We start from the raw sequence: 23,490 nt of genomic DNA, 5'->3' as shown, positions 1-23,490 counted from the left end.
TGAATAAATAAAAATTTAATGCCAAAATGTGTAAAGTCTCAGATACCCCCCTCTTGCTGTTCTTAGGTATATCAGAATGGCTTTCATAGAACTATATACGGCTTCTAAAATTGTTAAGAGTCATTGTAAAATCTTGAAGGACTTAGAAACCTACTTGCTCCATGTAATTATATGAAATAAGTATTTTTGAAGAGATAACCATATAACTCAAACACTATTTTTCTCCACAGACACACAGCATCACCTTTCACTTGCGTAAGCAAATAAATTACGATCTTGACTATAGTATTGTTTGCAGCAATTTAATTTTTTCCGAACATAGCTCTTATTCTATTATAATGCTTGAATGATTCCCGTGCAATGTTTCCAATCCACTTTTCCTGGCTTGTGAAACTTTTTAACGAAATGTTAGCATTTGCAGGCACCAGATGTTTTGACATAAGGAGAAGCAATATGTAAATTTTAATCCATGCTAGGAACAATAGCCTGCAGGCACCTTTTTCTTATTACGTGAATCATATACTTAACCGCAATGTGGTCGGACCTATCAAAATCATCACCATCTAGAATGTTGTATTCTTGTCTTCTAGTTGCCAATTAATGAAACTGATATATATTTTACATGAAGGGTATCCACTACTTAACCAATAAGCCTTGTTGTATTTTACCACTTAACCACCCCATAGCTAGAATTCTGCAGGTGATACATAATATTGATGGTCAATAAACCCAATGCTTATGTTATATCTAAATGGTTGATACCTACATGTATCACTTATTTTAACGAAAAATCGTAAAACCTGTTACAGCTGTCTTCATCTTTTCCAGCTTTTTGACCCAATTCCGAGCAACGGGTGTGTTTGTGTGTGTGTGTGTGTGTGTGTGTTTCCAATATGCAAGATTTGGGGACGGCTTCCAATGTTGCCTATATGTAGGTTCCAATAAATAATAACATAAGATAATATATTCTTATATGTAGCGTCATTTCCAATATCCTGACATTAGAAAATTTTGTTATAAGCTCCCACGTGGGCACACATATATCCATACCCAAGCACGTCACACATGTATGTACATACACAATAAACAGTCAGGTATAAAATCCATTTAGTCATCCAAATTTTCAGTCTGTATAGGGCCAAAAAAGTTATCCTGACTTTTTAAATCTATATTAGATTGGTTATTTCTTCCCACACATAAATTATTATATTGATCAATATTTTTTGGCATTGATTAATGCTTTAAAAATATTTATATGATATAACTTCTCCTGAAATCATTGTTTCACTATATGCTAACTAATTTGGATGTAAATTTTAAAAAATAAAAAATACAATTAAAAAAAGGAATGCACCTGTATTTGAATATAAAATATTATTTTCTATAGTCAACTCAGAGGTATCCTGTTTTATTATTTTTAAAGCAGGTATGTAGAAGAAAATTCATAAACATGGTATTAAATATCACAGTGTCTTAACATTTAACTGAAATCCTTATTAATTTCATTATCAAGGGATAGGTCTAGTCAATACCAATTAGCAGCTTTAAAATGTTTTACATATTAAAATACAGTATTCTATTTATCTTAGATTGTCTGGGGACCATCTAGTATATTAAAATATTTTGCAGAGTTTCTTAGTGATTTCACTTACAATTATGCCTGTTAGCAAATTTGCAAGAGTTTGATAAATATTTCCCATAAATCAAAACCATAACAGCATGGAAAGGCAGATGGCAGGAGACTAAAATAAAGAATGTAACAATTATTTTCATTAATAGGGAAATATTGGATCACTGTTTTCAGCATGGACTGTGTAGTGAGCAGTTGTCAGTTGTGAAGTCTCGGGGCTGTTAAGTATCCTTTCAGATGATTAACCCACATTCTGCATTTTCCAGTGCAGTCTATAGACAAAGGCAGAGTAAAAAGTACATTAAAGCATTTAATAAGTGTATGCATTCATTTAATATATACGAAGAAAATATTGGTACATTTTTTAAAGCGTGTGCACAAAGATTTATGTATGTATTAGAGTATACACCAATTTTCTTCATTTTCCTATAAAATAAGACACATACTTTGTTATTAAAAATGAAAAATAGCAATAATTACAAATTCTATGGTCTCATTACACTAGCAATGTTTTCTTGATCTAAGCAATGTTAGATTACAGTTATAGGAACGTTACTTTAGCTATTCATATATATAGAACACTATTAAAGTCAAAGATTTTTAACTACATTGTTATTATTAAGATTAAATAGCTAAATTAGTTTTAGCCTTGTATGCCATAAGCAACTGCAGTGCTGTTAGATAAGATCCTTGAATTTAGTTACTTTTTAAACTTTAGTACATTAAAGATTAACATAACATGTAACTTTCTGATTGTATATAATTCTTTCAGCAAAATAATAATCTACCATTTCTTTTGCATATTTTCTCATTTGCTTGTTACGTATAACCACCAGTTTTAAATAACACAGAGATAGAATTTATTTCTTTGGAAAAAATAAAGTTGACAATACAGAATTTTTGAAAAAAAATGGTAGTGCAGGAATGGGGGAGGTAGCATTGCAAACACAAAAGTCTTTAGCTTTATTTTTGAAGCCTATTAAATAAATGTAGGAAAAGCACATTTTACTGAGGGTTAAGAGAAACAATTTGGATATGTAGAAATACATACACAAATCCTTTCACAAGAAGAAGACAAAACATTCCCTTTTATGTATACAACAATGAATAGTAGCATTTCATGATTCAGTTAGTTGAATCCAGTGGGAGGTTGTTTTTTTTTAATCAAAATAAGTATTTTCTGATAATCTCTTATACACTCAAATTCTCTATGAACTTCACAGAAAAAAAGGTAACACAAAAATTTTAAGATAACTATTTTTATCAGTTTTTTAATCATTTCCTTGTTTACAAATTAAATATTATACAAATGAAAAATATTGGTATATGCAAAGACTAATGATTATAGGAAGGTCATATGACACATTAGATCAGCAACACTCTAAATGTGTTTAGTATTTGTTAAGCACATTTAGTGAAATCTCTGTATATGTAACTTACACTAACTCAAGTTGACATCTTATACTTATCAACATGCGGGCCACTGGAAGGGCAAATGATGTCATTCCATCTAGCATATATGGGCTGTGTCATTATCAATACTGAAGCAAAATTCAATCCTTCAGGTGTTTTCAAGAAACCCAGATGGTTGATCTAGTGCTGATAACACAGCAAATGATTAATTGATTCCAGTTTTCATCTACATCTTAGATATTATAAGATCACTAAATATCAGCCTAGGGATATTTTAAAAACATTAAAACACTTATAGTTATGACATTTATTAATTTAAACATCACAATTCCACAATATCAATTCCGCAAGAATCACAATTCCGCAAAAAAGTATTTTCATGATACTTTGAAGTATAATAAAATTCAAATATGACTCAATCTAGCAAAACAAAGAAAAAATACATTCTTCTTAACGTTGAGAAATCTAACTTCTCCCCTGACATAAAGGTAAATGAGCATGCCAAATCAAGAAACTCATGCCTAATTTTTTTAAAGTAAGAGCTATTAAATATTTTATTTACAGTCATGTGAGTGGAAAAAAATGAGTTAAAAAAAACGAGGAAGGCTATTTCTCAATGTCCCTAGCTCATCTGGGTATTTATTATTTAGAGCTTTGTACCCACAGAAAGAAGGCTATAGTCACTGATATCATGTCCGTAAACTGAGAAAAGTTAGTCTGTATATATAAATTCTGCAAGTTATGGGAAAGGACACTAATAAAGAAAAAAATATGAAGAGGTACTCATAGGAGGCACTTGTTATTTCAAGATAATTTGGAATTAGAAAGGCTGCTTAATGTGAATCCATGAAAAGATGATAGCCAATATTTTATAATAAGTAGAGACAAAAGATTGAATGAGACATTATCTTGAAAAGATAACAAAAAGTAATTAAAATAAAACTTTTATCTTATTTTAAACAAACTTTATTATAATTACAATTATGCATTGATTCTTTGAATGAACAAAGCTTGGTTAATTGTATATTAGAGTCCAGCGATAGCCGATGCTTTTTGTAACAAAATTGTTTGATAAACAATATACCTGTTTTACTGTAGTAAGTCTCATTTCTACAAAAATATTCTAGACATCCATCAGTTTCCCCAGGATCTCTCTTGATTCTTAGGTACTCAAATAATTTGCTTTTGATTTATATATTTTTGATATTTATATGCTCATTTTAAAATGTTAACATCAGATGTTTACTATATCCAATAATCACAGAGAAACTGGCCTATGAATATATAACATGAGTATATAACAGGAGGTATATAAACAACAGGGGAAGGGGTCTACTTTATAAGTAGGGGTCTTTACAAGAAGGGTCTACTTCCTTTGTGAATAGTCTAGTGTTTGGTACACTTTCACTTTCCTAGGCAACCTCCTCACTTTGGGGGTTGAGAGAGTGATATACAGATAACTAGGGCTCCCTCCTCCATCACTGTATATAACATTAACTACTCACTTAGCTCTTGAGAGATACATAGCTACAATTCTATCCATTAAAGTAACAGAACTGATAGAGGAATTCTTTACCTGGCATTTAATGAGACATTCAGGAGGTTCGTAAAACCTTCAGGTACATGCAAATTTTCGGCTGTATATACAACTCTGTATTTTTCTGGGGAGTCGATAACTTTCATTAGATTCTCAACACATTAAAAAGTTAAGAACTACTGACTAAAATTAATTTTTTAATCTATTTCAGTTAAGTGTGACAGAGCACCACTCTTTACTCAGTTTTTAAAAATCCATTACCTATTCTACAGTCCCCTGGTAGCTATTACAATCTGAAAGTAGCAGCAAATATTAGTCGTACCCTTTCCAGATCTCGTTTGTCCAGGCTCTACCACCTGTGGCAAGCTCTTCCATTAGCTAAGATTATGAGGAATGTGTTTCAGGGTTGCGCAGTAGTATTTTAACAAAATGGAAAATAATGACGGAGTAATGACACCATGAATGCAAGTCTTCTCAGAATATGAAGAAATGAGAATACTGGATAAAATGAAAATAGAGATCAGTCTCTATCTGGAATGTGTTTTACATGGACTCAAAAATATATTCCTTTTCTATGATTTATATTGTAATAGTAAACTATTGACCCAGATAATAAAGGGGGATTTTACCATAAAGTGAGAAGTATATGATGTTATCTTGAAAATTCTTGAGGAAGTGTATCTTATCGCTCTTTTCACATGGCATATTTCAGATGAATTTATCTATCTGGCTCTAATGACTATTCCCATAAATTTAGAATTATTTTTCCATGTCAAACAATAAAAATCATTTTAATTCTCCAAACTCTGGACTAATGTTATAAGCTAAGCCTGAGGTAATTATTAGACCATAAGAATTTAATATGTTCCCACTTTCATTAGCATTATGTCTCAAATTTCATGATGACATAGTTCCCTATATGTAATACCTAAAGCACCCTTTCAAAAAGTTATCCCAAAGTTAATAGTCAAGAAAGATTATCTCCAAATTACTTTAGTAATGTACAGTAGCATTTTAATTTTTAGGCTTATCTCTTCCAGTAAAAAAAAAATCAATTTATACCATATCATTTCATTCTAGTATTCAAGGTCTTGTACAACATGTTGCCAATATTATTTTCCAGGACTTTCAGCTGGCATCCTCTAGGGTGGCCGGAACTTTCTAACGAATGTCCCATGAAGACACATCCTCAACTTATTCTCACTTTTACCATTTGGTTGATATTATTCTCTAATATGCCTTCCCCTTATCCAAATTTATGATTTTAAAATAAGTTACATTCTACCTTCCCATAGAGGTTTGTGATTCTCCAACCTTTATTCGTTTTCATTTTCTCTGACTTACTATATTTACAGCTTACACTGTACCATGTAGAGTTTAATTCGTGTGTCTTCTATCTTCTGCTGTTGTTTCTCATGCAGTCTTGTTACTCTCTGAGGAGTAAGACCATATCTTGCTCATGTGTTCTACATTTTCACAGGATGCATTGCAGTTTGAGTATCTCTCCATAAAATACTCATTGATCAGATGAGCAATCATAGAAGTCCAGCACTGAGCAACAGCCTTGGTAGGTCAACCCCAATCCCAAGCTCAAAAGAGAAAATTTTGAATAAGCATTATAGTCACACAATTTTTAACAAATACTAACATAGCTAGCAAAGTCAGAGGGTGCTCTAAGTACTTATGGGAATGGAGATTTGTCCTCCAGAGCTCAACGTAATAACGAAGAGTCTGTTTTACAAATGATTTTGTCAGTTGGAAAACTAATTTTCCATGTTGTCAGTTTGGAGCAAAACAGTATCACCTAATTAATTTACATGCATTTTTAGAGACAGCGATAAATTTTAGATAGCTGAGGAATTCTCCTAGTAGGGGTGTGTGTGTGTGTGTGTGTGTGTGTGTGTGTGTGTATTTTACTTACTGAAATTGATTATCCAACATCTCTTTTTGTTGAAAAAGAGATGATTTGGACTGTGGTTTCTGATGCTGATTAGAAAATCACAAAAGTGAAGGAAAACAAAAAGGAAATATACTACCTACATTGTGTGCCTGTGTGTAAGTGTATGTTTGTGTGAAGTGGTAAATTTTCAGTGCAGATTCTTAAGGAAAGTATTCAGTGTGTTCCTTCTTTGAACATAGAATGTCTCCATAAATATGCAAAGATATTCTTAGAATTACTATAATTGAACTGACTAAAGGAATTAGGGCCTAATTTTAGAAAGCAAAGTTTTTATATATTTTTGGTATTTTATTGCGGAAAATTCTAATGTTCATTATAGATTCACTTTTCAATTAGAAGTGACAGATAACAGTGTCTTTTAACTATTTCCTCTATCAAATTTGAACTTTAACCAACACATCCCATTAGATAGTGGAGAAAGGCAATGAACTACCAAGTCTGTTGAGCTTGATACTTGAAAACTAAGGTAAGACTGGACTAGGAAGGAGTTAGAAGTGAATAAGAAAAGGTTTGTATATTTCAGTAGGTTTACTCCCGCAGTGTGTTAGTTCCAATGGTACATCACTCCATTGCTACTTTTAAAACATCAGTAGAGAGCTATTTCTTACGTTGTACCTCTTTCCAGGAAAACAAAATTTAGGCAGATTTGGACATCTTAGTCAAAGAGGAAAAATTCCTTTTTTGTTCTCAATAATCTTCAACACCATGTTTCTTCTTCCTGTGAATTCTTCTGTCGTTTATGATCAGTTTCTCTTGAACGGTATATTCCTTTTGGAAAAATTAAGCCAAAGCAATATATGAAACAGAACGTAATTGCATAGCACCTGCATAGAATTGCTTCCCAGTTGATGAATCGAGCCTGTCTGTTTTTTATAACTCATCGCCATCGTCTGAGCTAAGACTACTTCTCCTACTGCTTTCTTTGGAAACTGCAGGGGAAGTGGCAGACAGCAGAGGATCTGTTCCAAATGGAGATACTGTGTCATCCAGTAGCATGTCATTCAATCTTTGTTCCTCTTTCAAAGAGGCACTAAATGATAAATCTGTGAAGTGTGACAAAGGATCAGAGAAGGCCATAGCTTGATCACAGAGCTCAGGGCTGGTCCCCTGAGACAGAGTCAGTTGTTGGCAATAGTCTACTGAATTCTGCTCAAGATGGGTGTGTTGTTTGGTGACATGAGCACCTAAATCAACTGTGCCAAGTGAAGCCAGGGCTGGCAGACCATGAGCACGAGCCTGTATTTCTAGTTCCTGCAATTTCAAATGAGAATAATTAAATAATGACTTTGAAGGTTGACTTTACTCTAGAAAACCAGAAAAGCAGAAATAGAAACAAAATACTAACAAGCATTCAAAATGAAGAGTAATACATACTATAATATTCGTTGCAAAGTAATGGAATCTAGTATATTTCTAGTACCTGAAAAATAACCCTGAGAAAACTATACAGATTAAAAAAAATTCTCCTCCCATTGCTGTCTAAGGAATACATAACATATAATGGTTCATAGTGGCTCAGATTACAATACAGCTATTTGGAGATAGTGGAAAATATTTCACTTATTCTTCCTGATTAATTTCTCACTATAAGACCATTTCATGGAAACAGAGTAGTGCTTTACCTGGCAATAAGCATGCTCACATTAAAAATATTGGGAGTTATGAAAACCCATATTTTGTTATTTTGTGTCACATGAACAGATGAGGAGTGACTTAATATATACTGGCACAATATGCCTTGGGGCAATGAAATCCATAGCAATGTTACTAAAGAAATAAAAGGGAGAGAGAAGAATTTAGTCCTTAGTGTCCAGTTTTATCTAGAGATACAAATGTTTTACTTATTATTTTTCAGCTGGGATAGTACTGTGTGTTTATAAAATTTGTTCTATTTTCTGCATTTTGCAATTAGCTGTTGTCATTCACTTATTTCCAAAGCCACCTTGATCCTGGACTTCTAATCAGAATCTAATTGAAACAACCCAATTCATGAGCTTCTAAAAGGCAATAAAATCATCCTTCAGAAGGAAAAATAATTGTTAATAAGAAAAAAATAAATGAGGCAATGAATAAAACCGATGATGGATAAGTCATATATAAGCTATGTGGTTCATGGCAACATTTTTATAAAAACCTGAATTCGGAGTAGAAGCCGCCTGTTAGCCTGCTCTAATTTCTTCTGTCTGTGTTCTAATTCTCGAGCTCTCTGTTGTTCTTTTTGTAGCCACTTGATGTACTCCACTGATGCTTTCAGAATGGTTCCTTTGTTCCAGCGCGTATCACTACAGAACGGAGAGATAACCTTTTCACAATTGTGCATGTCAGCAGAATTCATAAGAACTTACAAAATCTTTTACATTAATATGAAATAATGATTTACATGACTATTATTCACTCTTAGATATTATTGCTTCTGAATAGAAATTTTAATAGAATAGTTAAGAAGCCCTTATATAGTAAAATTAATCCCAGAATGAAAATAAGTGTCAAAAGAAAGTAATAAAGTGACTTTTTGTGGGAGAGCTAAATGCAATATCATGATTCTACCATTACAGTTTTTATATTTTTAGTGAAAATTGCTTTTATTATTAACTCCGAGATTAAAATCTATGTGCGGTATTTCTGCATTAATGAACTAGGAAATGTACATTACTGAGGACTTAAGCCTAAATTTTTTAAGATCATTTCAAATGTACCAATCTTTTAACCTACTTTCTAATAAGGTTGCTTTTATGCTTCTAAGAAAAAAAAAAGGTTTCTTCTGAATAGTGATCCTGAGTGATTGTGAAACAAATCAGAGTTTGGCAACATCACTTTAAGCAATAGAGCAAAACTTTCTAGAATCGTTGGGCAAATTTTTCTGCACAAAAGCCATCAATACTTTTTTACAAAACCGGATGACTATTTTTAAATAAGTTTAAGATAAGTAAATATAATTAAATACAACCAGATAACCTTTCAGGTTATAGCACAAAAAAAATATTTTATTAAAACTTATTTTTAAGACAGGAGAAATGATAAATCTGGAATCACAAAATAGGCTACCGATTTTAACATCTGAAAAAAATACATCGAAGAATTTGATCCTATATGAGAATTAAGAATACATGTGGAGAATGAGGCCAAGCTAATCGCTAAAAATTCACCAGAGCTGTTGTAAACCTTGATGCAGTTTTAGTTTAGAGTCATAAGATTATTTTTAATACAACATACAGTGAGCATGTAGGAAAATTTTAACATGATATTATACTGCATGCATTTTTGGTTTCTATGATCTATATGAGACATATTGAAATTAATATGTATTCATTAAGTGATCAGAAGTGGGAAGATATAGTTTATGAAAAATCTGACTTGTACATGCCTCCTTGCATGTTCAGGTTAGATGATAATTCCATTAGCCATAACAAATTAAAGGAAGATGCATTTTTCTACCAGCAGGTGAAAATGCTTACTAGGGCCTGGTTAAGCTATCTTCTGTTAGAAGGCACCAACCCATTACCAGAGTCTGTCTAAAGCGTGCAAATGCTTTGCCAGTTGTCTAAGAGCTGCTGGTCTCATCCACTCACAGTGACTTAGCAGGTGATGGGAAGGTTATGCAGAAAGAGACTACTTTTGTCATTAAACTAAAAAAGTACCTGTAACTCAAAAAGGTATTGGATTCCTGAATTAAAACTCTAAGCATCAGCAGAAGGCTTATGGTACTAATTTTGTTTCATTTCTTCTCATTAGAGGAAAAACTTGAAGAACAGAAGAAATAACAGGAAAAGAATACCTCTGGTCAACTTTGAAGTTTAAGGTGATGTTTATTTAGGTCTAAAATAAACCTTCAAAATGCTTGTAGAAGTCACACAATGAGTCTTCCAACAATTTCTACCTGATACCATTTGCATTATTTTTTTTCAAGTTCACTCTATTTTAAAACCATTTTAATGTATGAGGTTTCTTTTAAAAATGTTTTTGGGGTGCCTGGGTGGCTCAGTTGGTTGAGCATCTGACTTTGGCTCAAATCATGATCTCGTGGTTCGTGGGTTCAAGCCCTGCATTGGGCTCTGTGCTGGCAGCTCGGAGCCTGGAGCCTGCTTAGGATTCTGTGTCTCCCTCTCTCTCTGCCCTCCCGCACTGGTGCTCTGTCTCTCTGTCTCTCTCAAAAATAAATAAACATTAAAAAATATGTTTGTTTTCCAAATTTATTAAGGAGATTTTTTTCTCTCAAGATAATTTCAAGCAGCTAGGCATTAAAAACATTGATTATGACAGCAACGTTAATACACATAAAGGCATGCCTAAGGAATAAATGTAGATACTGGCTTTTCATTTTCTACAAAATGATTCTCCTTGAAGAACTTAAAACTTTTAGGAGTTAAAAGCTATGCATTCTAATGCACACATTAGATTAGGAATGTGGCCAGGGTAAACTATGGAGAATACAGTCTGTTGTCATCTTAGGAGAGCATATCCACCTAAAAGCACTAAAAAATAAAGAAGAAAGAAAGAAGACACCATAACAAGTTTGATATTTTTTTCCTTCAATCAACGTTTTACACTTCTAATTTAGAAAGTCTTCCTAAGTCTCATTTACTGCTTCAACCACCATTCTTATACAAAAGCAGGAGCAAGTTCTGACAACAGAGGAAAAAAACCAGATCAATTTAGTTAAAAAACTGTCATCTAGTTTATAAATAACAAAGCAGAAAACAAGAGTAATTTGCTAGCACCAATAGAATAATTCATACTCTGACAGTATATTTTATCTCCACTAATATGAGTTTTTATAAATATGATTATATAAGGCATATATGAGGTGGACCACTACCACACATCTGTGGAAGCTCTTACTTTTCATGTTTGTTAGTTTCATTTGGTTTTCATTTCTTTTCCAATCAATGATCAAGAGATTGTCGTTCCTTGGTTGTTTGTTTTCTCATTTAATTTTTTTCAGCATATAACTTTTTTCAACTATAGCTGTTCACTATATTATTTTCCCTTCTGACCTAACCCTTCTGACCTAGCAATGAAATACAAATTTCCAAATGTTTTTTATACATAAAAATGGCAACTTCATAGAATTCAAAATGTCTCTAGGTGTTGGCTCCGATTCCCTAAGCCAACCACTAAGTTTATTCTAATCATGAGCTGGAAAGGTCCTCAGAGGTCAACCACTTCATGGTTTCTGCTATTTGCCCAAGAGCACGTGGTGTTTAGAAGATGAGACCCAGTTTTCCTCACTTAATTCAATGCTCTTTTTGAAAATCTGTGGATTTCACACTTTCTCAAATGTGTCTCCCATAAGAACTATGTTTTCTACCATGAACCAGTGTATTCTCAGTGCATAAATCTGCAAAAAAATGTTTCACCACATATTAGTATTCCCTTTAGGTGTAATATATAATACTCTAATATTACCAATACTATTCTTCCTTCTTTTCTTAAAAATGCTGAATCTTTCTCATGTGATTGATTTTGTGATCCATTAATAGATTATAGCACACATCTGAAAAATCCCATATTAGATAATTGTGTAATCTGATATATTTCTTGTTTTTAAAAATTCTTATGAATTTCATTTTTTAAGTTTATTTTTTTTTTTTTTTTGAGGGAGAGAAAGAGCATGGGCTGGGGAGGGGCAGACAAAGAGGGAGAGAAAGAATCCCAAGCAGGCTCCATGCTGTCAGCATGAGTCTGACTCTGGGTTCAAGAATCGTGAGATTGAGACCTGAGCTGAAATTGAGTCAGATGCTCAACCAACTGAGCTACCCAAACACCCCTAAAAATTCTTATGAATTGTAATGGTTACAAACAAATGGTTTGAAATGGTACAACAAATTAGTATGAAACGTATTAAACTCAAACTGAAATCTTGTTTTATTTTTTTTGATCCACTTCTTGTTAATTTCAGAATTGTCACAACATAGTAATAACATTTCTTCAAAATGAAACTTGCCTCCTCTATTTTATCCCCACACTCTATCTCCACTAATTAATTTTCTATAACTTGTTAGATTATCCATATTGGTGTCTGAAAATTCAACAAATGAATCCAAAATAATTTCATAGAACAAGTGACTACTCCTTAGGCCCATAGATCCAAGTTTTAAAGAGGCTATGTTCTGGATTCAACCATGGGACTCATGTTGGCGGACCCTAAAAAGAAGAACTAGGGTATTAGGCGAGGCCACCAAAAGCCAAGGGATAAGATGCATTGAAACAGAAATGGTATCGGATGTCTGAAATAACAGAGCTAACAGTTAAGCATCTCTTCTGTCTATGTTATGTGTGCAGAGCCACATATAGATATCATTACCATCTGATCAATTAATGTGTTTTCAATTAGACCCAAAATAAATATCATTTCCATACATACAACATAATACAATTAAAACAAATAATCATACCTCTTTCTGAGATCCATAAAGAAGAGAAAAACACTTAAGAATGCTTACAATAAACTTTTCCCAATGATAATCTCTTTCAGATATGGTTCTATGGTAAATTGATCTTCTATATTCTAGATCATGGGTAGACAAACTACAACCTACAGTCTATTTTTGTCAATAAAGTTTCAGTGGGAACAGCCATGTTCATTCATATACATATTGTCTATGTATGCTTTCATGCTACAATAACAGAGTTAGAAAGTTGCCACAGACTACATGGCCAACAAAGCTAGAAATATTTATTTCTAGGCTAGAAATATCTGGCCCTTTACAGGAAAAGCTTGCCTTTTCGGTTCTAGACAGTGAATTAGAAGTAGAAAGAAGCCTTTTTATAACCAAATTTTCTATAAATATATAGAATAATAATCCCTCACACAAGATTTATAATGTGTATGATATTCTCATATATATTATTTGGTTTTATGTTTATAAAAACCCAATCATACAATTGGTGCCTTACAGGCATGGTGACATCTAAAGATGGTCAGTTAGGGTTCCAAATCCAGTCTTAAAGTCTCATGTGCTTTCTGCATATAACTATTCCCTGGCACTGTGGGTTAGCTCCACCAGTTAGAACTTTTCTTAATTGACTTTTATCCAATCACTTTCAAGATTAATTAATGTTCTCCATTTCCTTTGTGACACTCACTGACTGTTGTTAGGACAAAGTAGGTAATAGAGGGCAATAGGCCACCCTCTGATATGTCCAAGTATTTCTGTTATCATTGTGGTGCTGTGTACTTACTGATAAGTTATTAAATTAATGCCTATTGTATTTATTATGATGATAATATAATTAAATTATAGGTACATTAGCTAATGAAATATGAATGCTGATAAAAGAAGACATTTTTTAAAATAGTTATTGTTTTAGGAAGATTATATTAAAAGCCTTAGAAAAACTCAATTAAAATGTCAGTAAACTTTGCTTGCTTAAAAATATGCTGTCACAAAAAGCATAAGCATTTTTAAAAGTCCATCTGTAATTAGGTTGTGTATGTGTTTGTTTTATTTTAAAGAAATTAAAATAGACTATACATTTTAGTGCAGTTTATGTAAGAAAGAAAAGCTACAACACATATTCAAACAAAAAAGCTTGGCCTTGGATTATATTTTTGATGAATAAATGTGCATTTATATGTTATGTGTTTAAAAAAAATAAGACCTATCAGGAAAATGGGTATTCTCTTCTACTAATAGAAAGAGTTGCATGCTTAGGGACTTTAAAAGATTTGAAGAGTTACCAGTAGGGCCTACACTGTGACCAAGCTCTTCAGATTCTCCATCCAGAGCCTTTCTGTCATTCCACATGATGTCTTCTCTATCTAATATGCCCGTAAGGATAAATATTACACTTCTTTCTATCACAAATTATTGAATTGTCTAAATGAATTGGCACATTTGGATTCAGGGAAAGAGTATTTACAAATTTCACTAATATCACCATATCGAACATCATTGTTTCTGAATAACTGATGATCTCCAGTATCAGGAGAGAGCAGTTCTCGGTTTGAATGAAACATTTTCAAGTCATTATTAATGTAATACAACATATTTCTATATTTTAGAGAAACGTTTTAACATTCTAACTTGATGCTTTGATTAATTAGGTAGTTCCTGCAACCTCAAATGTCTTGTTTATTAACTTTGAGTGTGGATGACACCAAAACATGGCTGAAAATTTAATTACAATAACCAATTATTGGTTGGCATCAATCAGCATGTTTTTACAATTCTTTTTTTTTTACTTGCCTGCCTCCAGAACGTTCAGAGCACTGAAAACCCAACAATTCAATGTCCATGTGCATATAAATTTTACGCTGGAAGGATTGCTATAACCATAAATTGAGTATACCAGTGTCGTAAACAACATTTGATACTGCCACTAAATTTGCCAATATTGATGTCATATAGAAAGACCTGCTATGAACTGAGAAGAAATAATTTCACTATTTCCTACATCTCAGAAGGACAAATGTTAGTAACAACCTTGACGTCTAATAACCATCAGTCTCGAATAGATACTTAACAAGAAGACCAGCAGTAGTCTTACTTTTACCATAAGCTGCTTAGTTTCCTAGTAATTGGTTCTCCCGTCCCCCTGCTCCCTCCGATCCATTTTGGGGGAGGGGGAGTTATTCAAACCATAACATTATTATAGAAATTACTGTCGAACTCACGGATCATTAGACTTTGGAATAAGAGTGCCAAGCTCCTTGATTCGGTAATTAATGTTATACCTTCTTCTTCTTTCAACTATCAAAAAAGAAATATCATTGATTATTCTCATTAAAGCACAATTCACTTTTGGTCAGCTGTAAACTTTCTTAATAATCTTGAAAAAACATTTAGCAAAATAATTTCCATATAGTCAAAAGAGTATTCAAAAATAAAATAAAAATTCAAATATATTTAATTCTAAAAATAAAGATAACAATATTAGAATTGTGATTCTATTGTTGACTATGTTTTCAAAACATTTTCTCTCAAAAACAATTTTTTTCACTTTTTTGAAAAGCTGTAATACTTATCCATATTGAAAAATATATTTGCATTTATATATATATATATATATATATATATATATATATATATATTTATCCTATTGGATCATCACTTCACATACGGATTAGCCCATTAGGATCATAATCTTTTGAGGTCTACATCATGCCTACTCTTCTCATACAATACCTGAAGGCCTGACACAAAGTTTAGCACATGGTAGGCGTGTGTGCCCAACTAGACTGTAACTTCCTTGAAGGCAGGGGCAATTTACTCCTCATTTTTCTGTCTTCAGAGGGCTTGGCATATAGGAGGTGCTAAACAAATGTTGATAAGACTGTAAATATATTTTTCTAACCTAAAAATTTTCAATAATATATAGAATAGTGGTTTTCAGACTTTGGCAGGCATGAGACATATGTGGAAGGATTGTTAAAATGGATTTATATCCCAAACCTATTAGTAGGTCTGGGTTGGGGCCCAAGGATTTCCATTTCTAACAAACTCCCAGGTGATGTTGATGCTATTTGTTTAGGGCCTACATTTTGAGAACTACTGGTATAAATTCTTATTCAGAGACTGTTTTCTCTGTTTGCATTTCCATGAATTCATTACTTTTGGAAATTGTATGCATCTAATAAATGTTCAATAAATGTCAGATATACAAATAAGTAGAGCGTTTCCTATATTGACCCCTATCAAAAGCAGTTTCACAGAGTATAGTGTATGTAGTCTTATAGTCTATGCTATATTCCTAGAATCAAGAACTACAACATATACTTCTATATAATATTTTCTTCTAAAAGTAACATTTTAAAAGTTTTCCAGGAAATGAAGGAAGAAGAAGGTCATGAAGAAGAAGAAAATTATATATCAAAAATATTTGAAAATACTTTATACATGCTGAAAATTAAGATCTGCTACCAGAAACAAGGAAAGTCATGAAAGAATAACAATTGTCTGTACAAAGCAATTCACCATGAATGGATTTGACCTTCAGTAATAATATATTGGGATTACTCTAAAATTAGAATATAATTGATTCTTGAGAGAGTTTGTTTTCCCTCTTTGCTGATCCTGTTTTCCCTATGCATGTGATTCAAAAAACAATGATACCACATTAAAAAACAAGAAAAGAAAATAAACAAAGGTACAGCTGATAGAAATACATTCATATTTCACAGTAAGAATTATTAATAATTCTATGTTCACACATACTCACTTCTATATTATAAAACAGACTGTTAAATATAAGATGAAGAATTGCTATGAAGGATGTTCACAGTTTTACCTCAAAATAGGGAACTGGTTTAGTTTTAGAATATTTCTCCCAAATCTATTATTTACATGCACCTTATGTAAAATATCAGAAGTTCCTCCTCTACTCTTCTTAGATTGTGCTTGATAAATTTTTAATGGCTAATTATAATGAGAACTTTGGTTCCTCAATGTTTTCATACCCAGTAGTAGTTATTTGTAAAGCAGTCAAGTTTTAAGAAATTACCAAGTTACTCTATGCCATGTGTGGTTTCACTCTTCACACTTTTGATATATTCATTCATTCCTGTCCTTAGGTCAGGGTGAGAGAGGCCCCTATCCTGGACCCATACTCACCACATCCTTTCCCAGTGAGCAAGTCAGCCACAGAGTCAAACTACATTGGGTAACTTGCTCCAGGAATATCTTCCCAATGCCCTGAGCCCACTTCCAGAGCCTGTGCAGGCCACTTCTTAGTCCACCCTTCTGAGTGAGGACCATGACACCAGTGTGCTCACCTCTAGGCTCAAGATGTGGACAAGGGGAAGTTATTTAAACAGGTGGGTGTGGAGCTAAAATGTAGAAAATGAGTGTTCACGTTCATGTCTGAGGCCACTGGTGGCACAGAATGGAACAAGGAGTGGGGAGAGAAGTGAGATGGGCTGATGGCTGAAGGCTGGCTTTGCCTCACCCTGACATCTTCCCTCAGAGCTCTGATGATCTGAGAATTCTGAATTCACACCTGGATTTCCAGTCTTTAGAAAGAACAGAGCATATTTTAATTGAGCTTGACCTACAACTTTTAAAATTTAGATTTCTGCTAAGTGTGTTTTCATTTGTCCTCTTGACATGATCCTCACAAATTTAGGGATTGTTCTAGATTCATCATATTCAAAATATGATATTAAAATTTTTTAACATTGATATCTCCAAAAAGCAACATATCCTGGTAAGGGAATCCAGATTAGAAAACACTTGACAATGGACATACCACATGCCTATCATACTTTATGTTATTTAAACTGCAGATGTAGAGAAGAGAAGCAAAGAACAGGAGAGCAATAATGAGTTAACAGGTTTAAAACTGAGAGAGAAGCCCATAGTTCCTTGCTGCATGAATCCCTTCTATCAACAACTAGCCACCCCTACTCATGTTCTACTTGTCTCATAATCTGGACCAAAGCTTATCTGCTCTACCACTAAGGGCTATCAGAATCAGGTCATTCCACAACGACCCTGAGGACAGTTAGAACCACTTGTCAGCTCTTCCCTCACAATCTCATAGTCAGAAGACTCTGATCGCTCTGTGATGCAGGAAGTGCAATATGATGCAGGGTTCACAGGTACATGTAGAATCAATTTCAGCTAACCACATGTAAGAACATTCATGGTTTGTTTTAGAGCTTTAATGTTTTTATTTATTTTTATTCTTATTCTCTTGTCATTTTTTTATTTGGCTTCCAAAACAGAAAGGCTTCACACTCAATTAGTCAAGCTCACTTGACACAGTTAAGTACTTAAGACATGACCAAACACTATCAAGCTCAACATTGCTGCTAAACTACTTCCCTTGCTTATATTTCTCCATCTCATGTGACCCCTTATCAGAGTCAAACTGACCCCCAGGAAGGCATCAGAGACATTTTTTGCAGAGGTAGAATTCAGCAGTACAACATAAGCAATACCTTTCAGATAACTTATCATTAGGAAGGGAGGAGCAGATTGACACAGAAAGATGAGAACATGGAGTTGTTTCTTGATTTTTAAGTGATGTACATTTTGTTAAAGCCACTTTTATCTCCTTCAGTCAATGAGTCACACTAGAGTTCAAATGTAACTAAATGCACTAGTCTCTGTCACACCCAGCCTGCTTGACAGACAGAGTGATCAAGGAGACATTTGAGATGTTTCACTTTGTAAAATATGTAGCTTTTCTGAGAGTTCACATCATTTAAATTTCCTAAAATAGCTCAACCAGTGAGAATATACTATTAATTTTGGTTATGTGATCTCAAAATACTTATGGAGTGACAATAAAAGACCACATATTTTAATCTCTATGCAATTCCTCCTTTATTATTATTATTATTATTAATTTTAGAAAAAAGGAAAATATACTCACTGAGATTGTGGTTGTCCTTTTTTTGTCTCTCTTTTGCCAAAGCTCGTGTATCTGTTTCTGATCAAAAAGAAGATAATTCAGAGAGTACTTAGTTATACTTTACAACCTCTCTAGTCAATATAATTCAGAAATAGTAGGTGAAAATACTATATTACCTACTCCAAGTGCCATAATAATATTTTTATGCAAATATTTAGAAATTTGGAGCAAGTACTCTTGAAGTAAGAGGTAATAGTGAGCATTTTAAACTTTGAGTAGTAAAACCTAGATCTATATTCTGGCCTTCCATTTCATAGATATGAAATCTATTACCTAAATTCTCTGTGTCTCAACTCCTCATCTGCAAAATTGGTATAATTTAATACCTATTTGATTATCATTGTCATGATGAAAAGAGGTACAGTGCATAGCAAATGTTAAACTGCTCAATAATTATTATTATTTTAAGAATTTTAAGATTATTCAAAATTATCCCAACCTAAATTTTTACAAGCTACATTTTTCATAAATAATTATGATTTCTATATCCCTGGAGCTAGAACTAGCTATACTTCTCAGATATTCCTATCAAATAACTCCACACTTCCAAGAAATGATACTTTATGTGCTACATGGTTTTAAGCATTTGTGATAGTCTCCAACATGGCCTACAATGATTCTCATGACATTCACACCTTTAGTGGTTCCTTTGCACATTGAACAGGGATGACCTGTGACACCAGCAGAATATTGTGGAAAAGACCACTGTGGACCAAGACTAGGTCATAAAAGGTATGTCCAGCCTCTGCTTTCGTGTGTCTTGGATCACTAGTTGGAATAACTGGCAAGACACATGAGTGAACTGTCTTAGGAGCACATCCTCTAGTCCACCTAGTGTCACATGTCTGTACCTCTGGATGACATCTTGACTGCAACCTTATGAAAGACTGAAGGAGAACAAATTTTCTTTTTTTCTTTTTTAATGTTTTAATGCTTATTTTTGAGAGAGTGCAAGCAGGAGAAGGGGCAGAAAGAGAGACAGAGACACAGAATCTGAAGCAGGCTCCAGGCTCTGAGCTGTCAGCACAGAGCCCGATGCAGGGCTGGAACTCCCAAACCACAAGATCATGACTTGAGCTGAAGTCAGATGCTTAAACGACTGAGCCACCAAGGTGCTCCGAAAACCAATCTTCTAAGTCACCTCTGGATTTCTGACCCATAGAGATTATATGAAATAATAAATGTTTATTAGTTCAATCTGTTAAATTTTGGGATAATTTGTTATATAGCATAAATAATTAATGCAGTGTTTCTTGCATTACCCTAGTTTTTAAGACAGGTAACATAAGAATATGATTATTTAAATTAATTTATTTAAAACTATATTAATTCATTTTAATCTAAATAATTTGTATGCATAGAAATTTTTGAGATATTGGCTAGACCCCAAGAATAGACATATTACACTTACTAAATTTGTTAATATTAACTCTGAAAAACTTATTAAAGATCAATGTTTGGGCTCCAAACTAAAAACTTATTACAGAAATTTCAACTTACTTTTTATTTTATTTTTATGGAGGAACTAACACTGGACATTGTTAAGTCAGGAAATTCTTATTTTGATGCACATCTGCTTCAAATCAGCTGTATGACTGTGAAAATAACTCTTCTGACCCTTGATTTCTTCATCCATATATTGGAGGAACTTGACAGTTCCCCTACAATTCTTTTGAGTTGTAGCAAATTTGAAATGTACTATTGAAAACTGAGAGTTTTTTTTTTTTACCTATTTGAGAAAATTAAATGTGAGTCTATCATGAAATTCATAAAACAGGGTAAAAAGGGGGCAATCTAATTGTTTTATATCAAATCTACATACAGAAAAAACTTTTTCCCCTAATCAATTGTTTTGCAACCATGTTAATAAATTGCATGTATTCAAAATCAAAATGAACCAACTTTAAGTGAACAACTTAGTCAAGTTGTTATATACACATATATACACAGAGCATATGTGTATATTTCCCCAATTCCTAAAATAGTGAATTCAATTGGATTATAAGTTATATTAACGTGCTGTTTGGTTGTCATTGGAAAAAAAAGGTGAATTTACTATCTACATTTCTCCCATTTTAACTATTTTGATAACATTTTAAAAATCGTATTCAGCTTGGTAATATGTGTCACTTATAACTTAAGTAGTTGACTTAAAAAGGGATAAAACTATAAAAGCAACATTACCTGTAATTTCTCTTTTCATGGGCAGACTACTTGGACAGGAAGCACTTGTAAGGCCCATATTAACTGGAGAAATTCCCTGATCACCACTATACACATCCAAAATACTTCCAGATAACTTTGGAGGAAAGGAAAGAAAAGATGAATCAAACCATATGTGGACATTGATATATTTAGATGCATATTTAAAATTTTCCACTTAATTAATAATAATTTGTTGTAAATAGCATTTTCATTTTAAACAAGAGTGAGTATACATTGACTTTTTAAAATCATTATGGGATGCTTATGGATATGTTGAAAAAAGCTATCTATCTGTATTTAAGCAAAAAGAGAAATGAGTTCATTCACAAAAGGAAATTCTGATTAATATTTACAAAGTTATAGAAGTTTGACCTGCACATTACCTTGTTATAAGTGAATAAGATTTTAAAAATAATTTTGACAAAATCAATATACATATTAGCGAAGCTGGAAAGTTCGTTGCATACCATAAATTAGGTATAATGGTTGAACATTTTGGAAGCCTTCTTAATACCATCAGTGCTACCAGCAACTCACAGTCAAGAGGTGTTTTACACTGGTAATTAAGTGAGAAACTTTCTTTCCTTCCTGGAAGGCATACTTTTTCTCATTGCACACTTAATGTTCTAGATTATTATAAATATCCCAGCTGGTAACCCAAAGTAGTCTAAAACTGCTTTTGCCTCTAGTGGATATAGGGTACATCTAATTATAGAAACACTGCAATTCTTAATGTGCTTCTTGAGAACAATTTTTCAGAAAACTAAGATGCTTTATAACACAATTGAAAATTGTACCAATTTATTATTTAAAATGTGCTTATTGATTTGACTTCCCAAGAAATTTTAATTTAAATAATATTCATAATTCAAGTTAATGCTCATTATTCCAGGGCAAGCCACATTTAAAATGTAGGATTTGAATATTTAAAATATTTCCATTCTAAGTATTTCATTTCGGGGCAGTAAACTAAGAACTGAATAAGTAGTCACTTTTTCCTTTCCTTAAGGACTAGAAGCAATACAAGTAATCAAATAAAGCTATAACCAGATTATTACAGAGACCGTAACTCCTTATTCCTATTTTCTGTAAAACTCCAATTCAAACGGAGGGAAATTTTTTGATACTTATAAAATGAGACTGAAAATAAATGTGAAGAAAGAACATTTTAACACCAAAATTAATTCTGACATAACAACCTGTTAAACTATATGTAATAAATGTTGTGTATTTCTGAGGAAAAAGAAGTTGGAAAATACAGTGGAAATCAGGCTAATATATGTGAATGTGTGTTTCAATAAGGACATCATAGACGGCATGTGGTATTCTGATATATATTTTTATATACTGATTCTTTTCATTATTTTCTCTATTAAGACTCCTCATCTTTATTTTATATAAACTCATTGTTTTAAAATATATTTTTAATTCATAAATATTGGAAGGGAATACTTAAGTTGGGTATTTATTCCTTCTCATTGCCTCATCTGAAAAATAGGAATGAAGTTCATCAAATTGGATAGATGATGAGTGCTTATATCACAACAATACAATTAGGAAGAAATCATAAAAGCAGATATTTCCCTAACATGTGAGTCACTTAGTCATATTGTAAAAGTTAAGTTTCCAAGACCATTTTGAAAATCTTTTGGTTATAAGCTGAGGCATCACCAACCTGAATTGTACATTTCCGCTGTGCCTTTGAGAAGCATAATGGATGTGCTGAACAAAAAAGATAGGGAGTAAGGGGGAAGGAAGAGGGAAGGAACTAGGGAAAGGGCACTTTTCTCTGAAGAGTTTGAATTCAGATGGATTTCAATGCAGCAGTGGCAAATTGCAAAAATGTTTAAGAAGAAAAGGAGCCATATTACATATACACTGCAACAATAAAGTGATAGGGTCCTAACTATAGCATTACTCAGGGTCCATATTACCTGGTCAGACTATACCTAAAATAGAAATGGGGCTGCAAATCTGATAATGAATATAACCCTGCTTAAGTATAGGTATATTACATCAACTCCTGACCTTGATTATAGTCTAATTTATACCCTAAAGCATAATGATTAATATCCTATTTAATTTTATGCTGTAGGTACTACTCTATTTCATGCAAATGGCTGATCACTTTGTGAATATCATTAGACAATTGGGTTCAATTTCAAAGTATGTACTATACTTCATGTTACCTATAGTGCCTTTTCTCCATTAAAATATATAAGAATACAATGTTAGTGAATATTTAAAAATTACATACACATTTGAAAAGGCTTACAAAGCCAAATTATATGTACTTTTCTCAAAGGTATACGATACTTAACTAATGTGCTATTTTGTAGATTAGTAGGAAATTGGATAGATATTTTATGAAGAAATATTTATCATTCT

General features: G+C 32.7%; 1 protein-coding gene across 5 annotated transcripts in view; it reads right to left on the bottom strand.

Moving 5' to 3' along the window:
• Positions 1-286: 286 nt before the first annotated feature.
• The window catches only part of TFEC (transcription factor EC), a 189,543-nt gene continuing 166,339 nt past the window's right edge, over positions 287-23,490 (bottom strand). For 3 of the 5 annotated variants that reach the window (XM_086691945.1, XM_086691959.1, XM_025929774.2), the window contains 5 exons: positions 21,082-21,196; positions 18,859-18,915; positions 15,158-15,233; positions 8,675-8,822; positions 287-7,791 (listed from right to left, as the gene is read on the bottom strand). In XM_086691945.1, the coding sequence (XP_086548071.1) occupies positions 7,411-7,791; positions 8,675-8,822; positions 15,158-15,233; positions 18,859-18,915; positions 21,082-21,196 (777 nt within the window). In that variant the 3' untranslated portion in view covers positions 287-7,410. The remainder of the gene's footprint in view (positions 7,792-8,674; positions 8,823-15,157; positions 15,234-18,858; positions 18,916-21,081; positions 21,197-23,490) is intronic. The other 2 variants (XM_086691954.1, XM_086691969.1) reach the window with 1 other exon arrangement.

The sequence above is a fragment of the Puma concolor genome, chromosome A2 (assembly GCF_028749965.1).
Source record: "Puma concolor isolate L17-30 chromosome A2, mPumCon1.1.hap2, whole genome shotgun sequence".
NCBI classification, from domain to species: domain Eukaryota; kingdom Metazoa; phylum Chordata; class Mammalia; order Carnivora; family Felidae; genus Puma; species Puma concolor.
The sequence above is the reverse complement of the archived record's forward strand: the minus strand, read 5'-3'. Positions and strand labels throughout refer to the sequence as shown.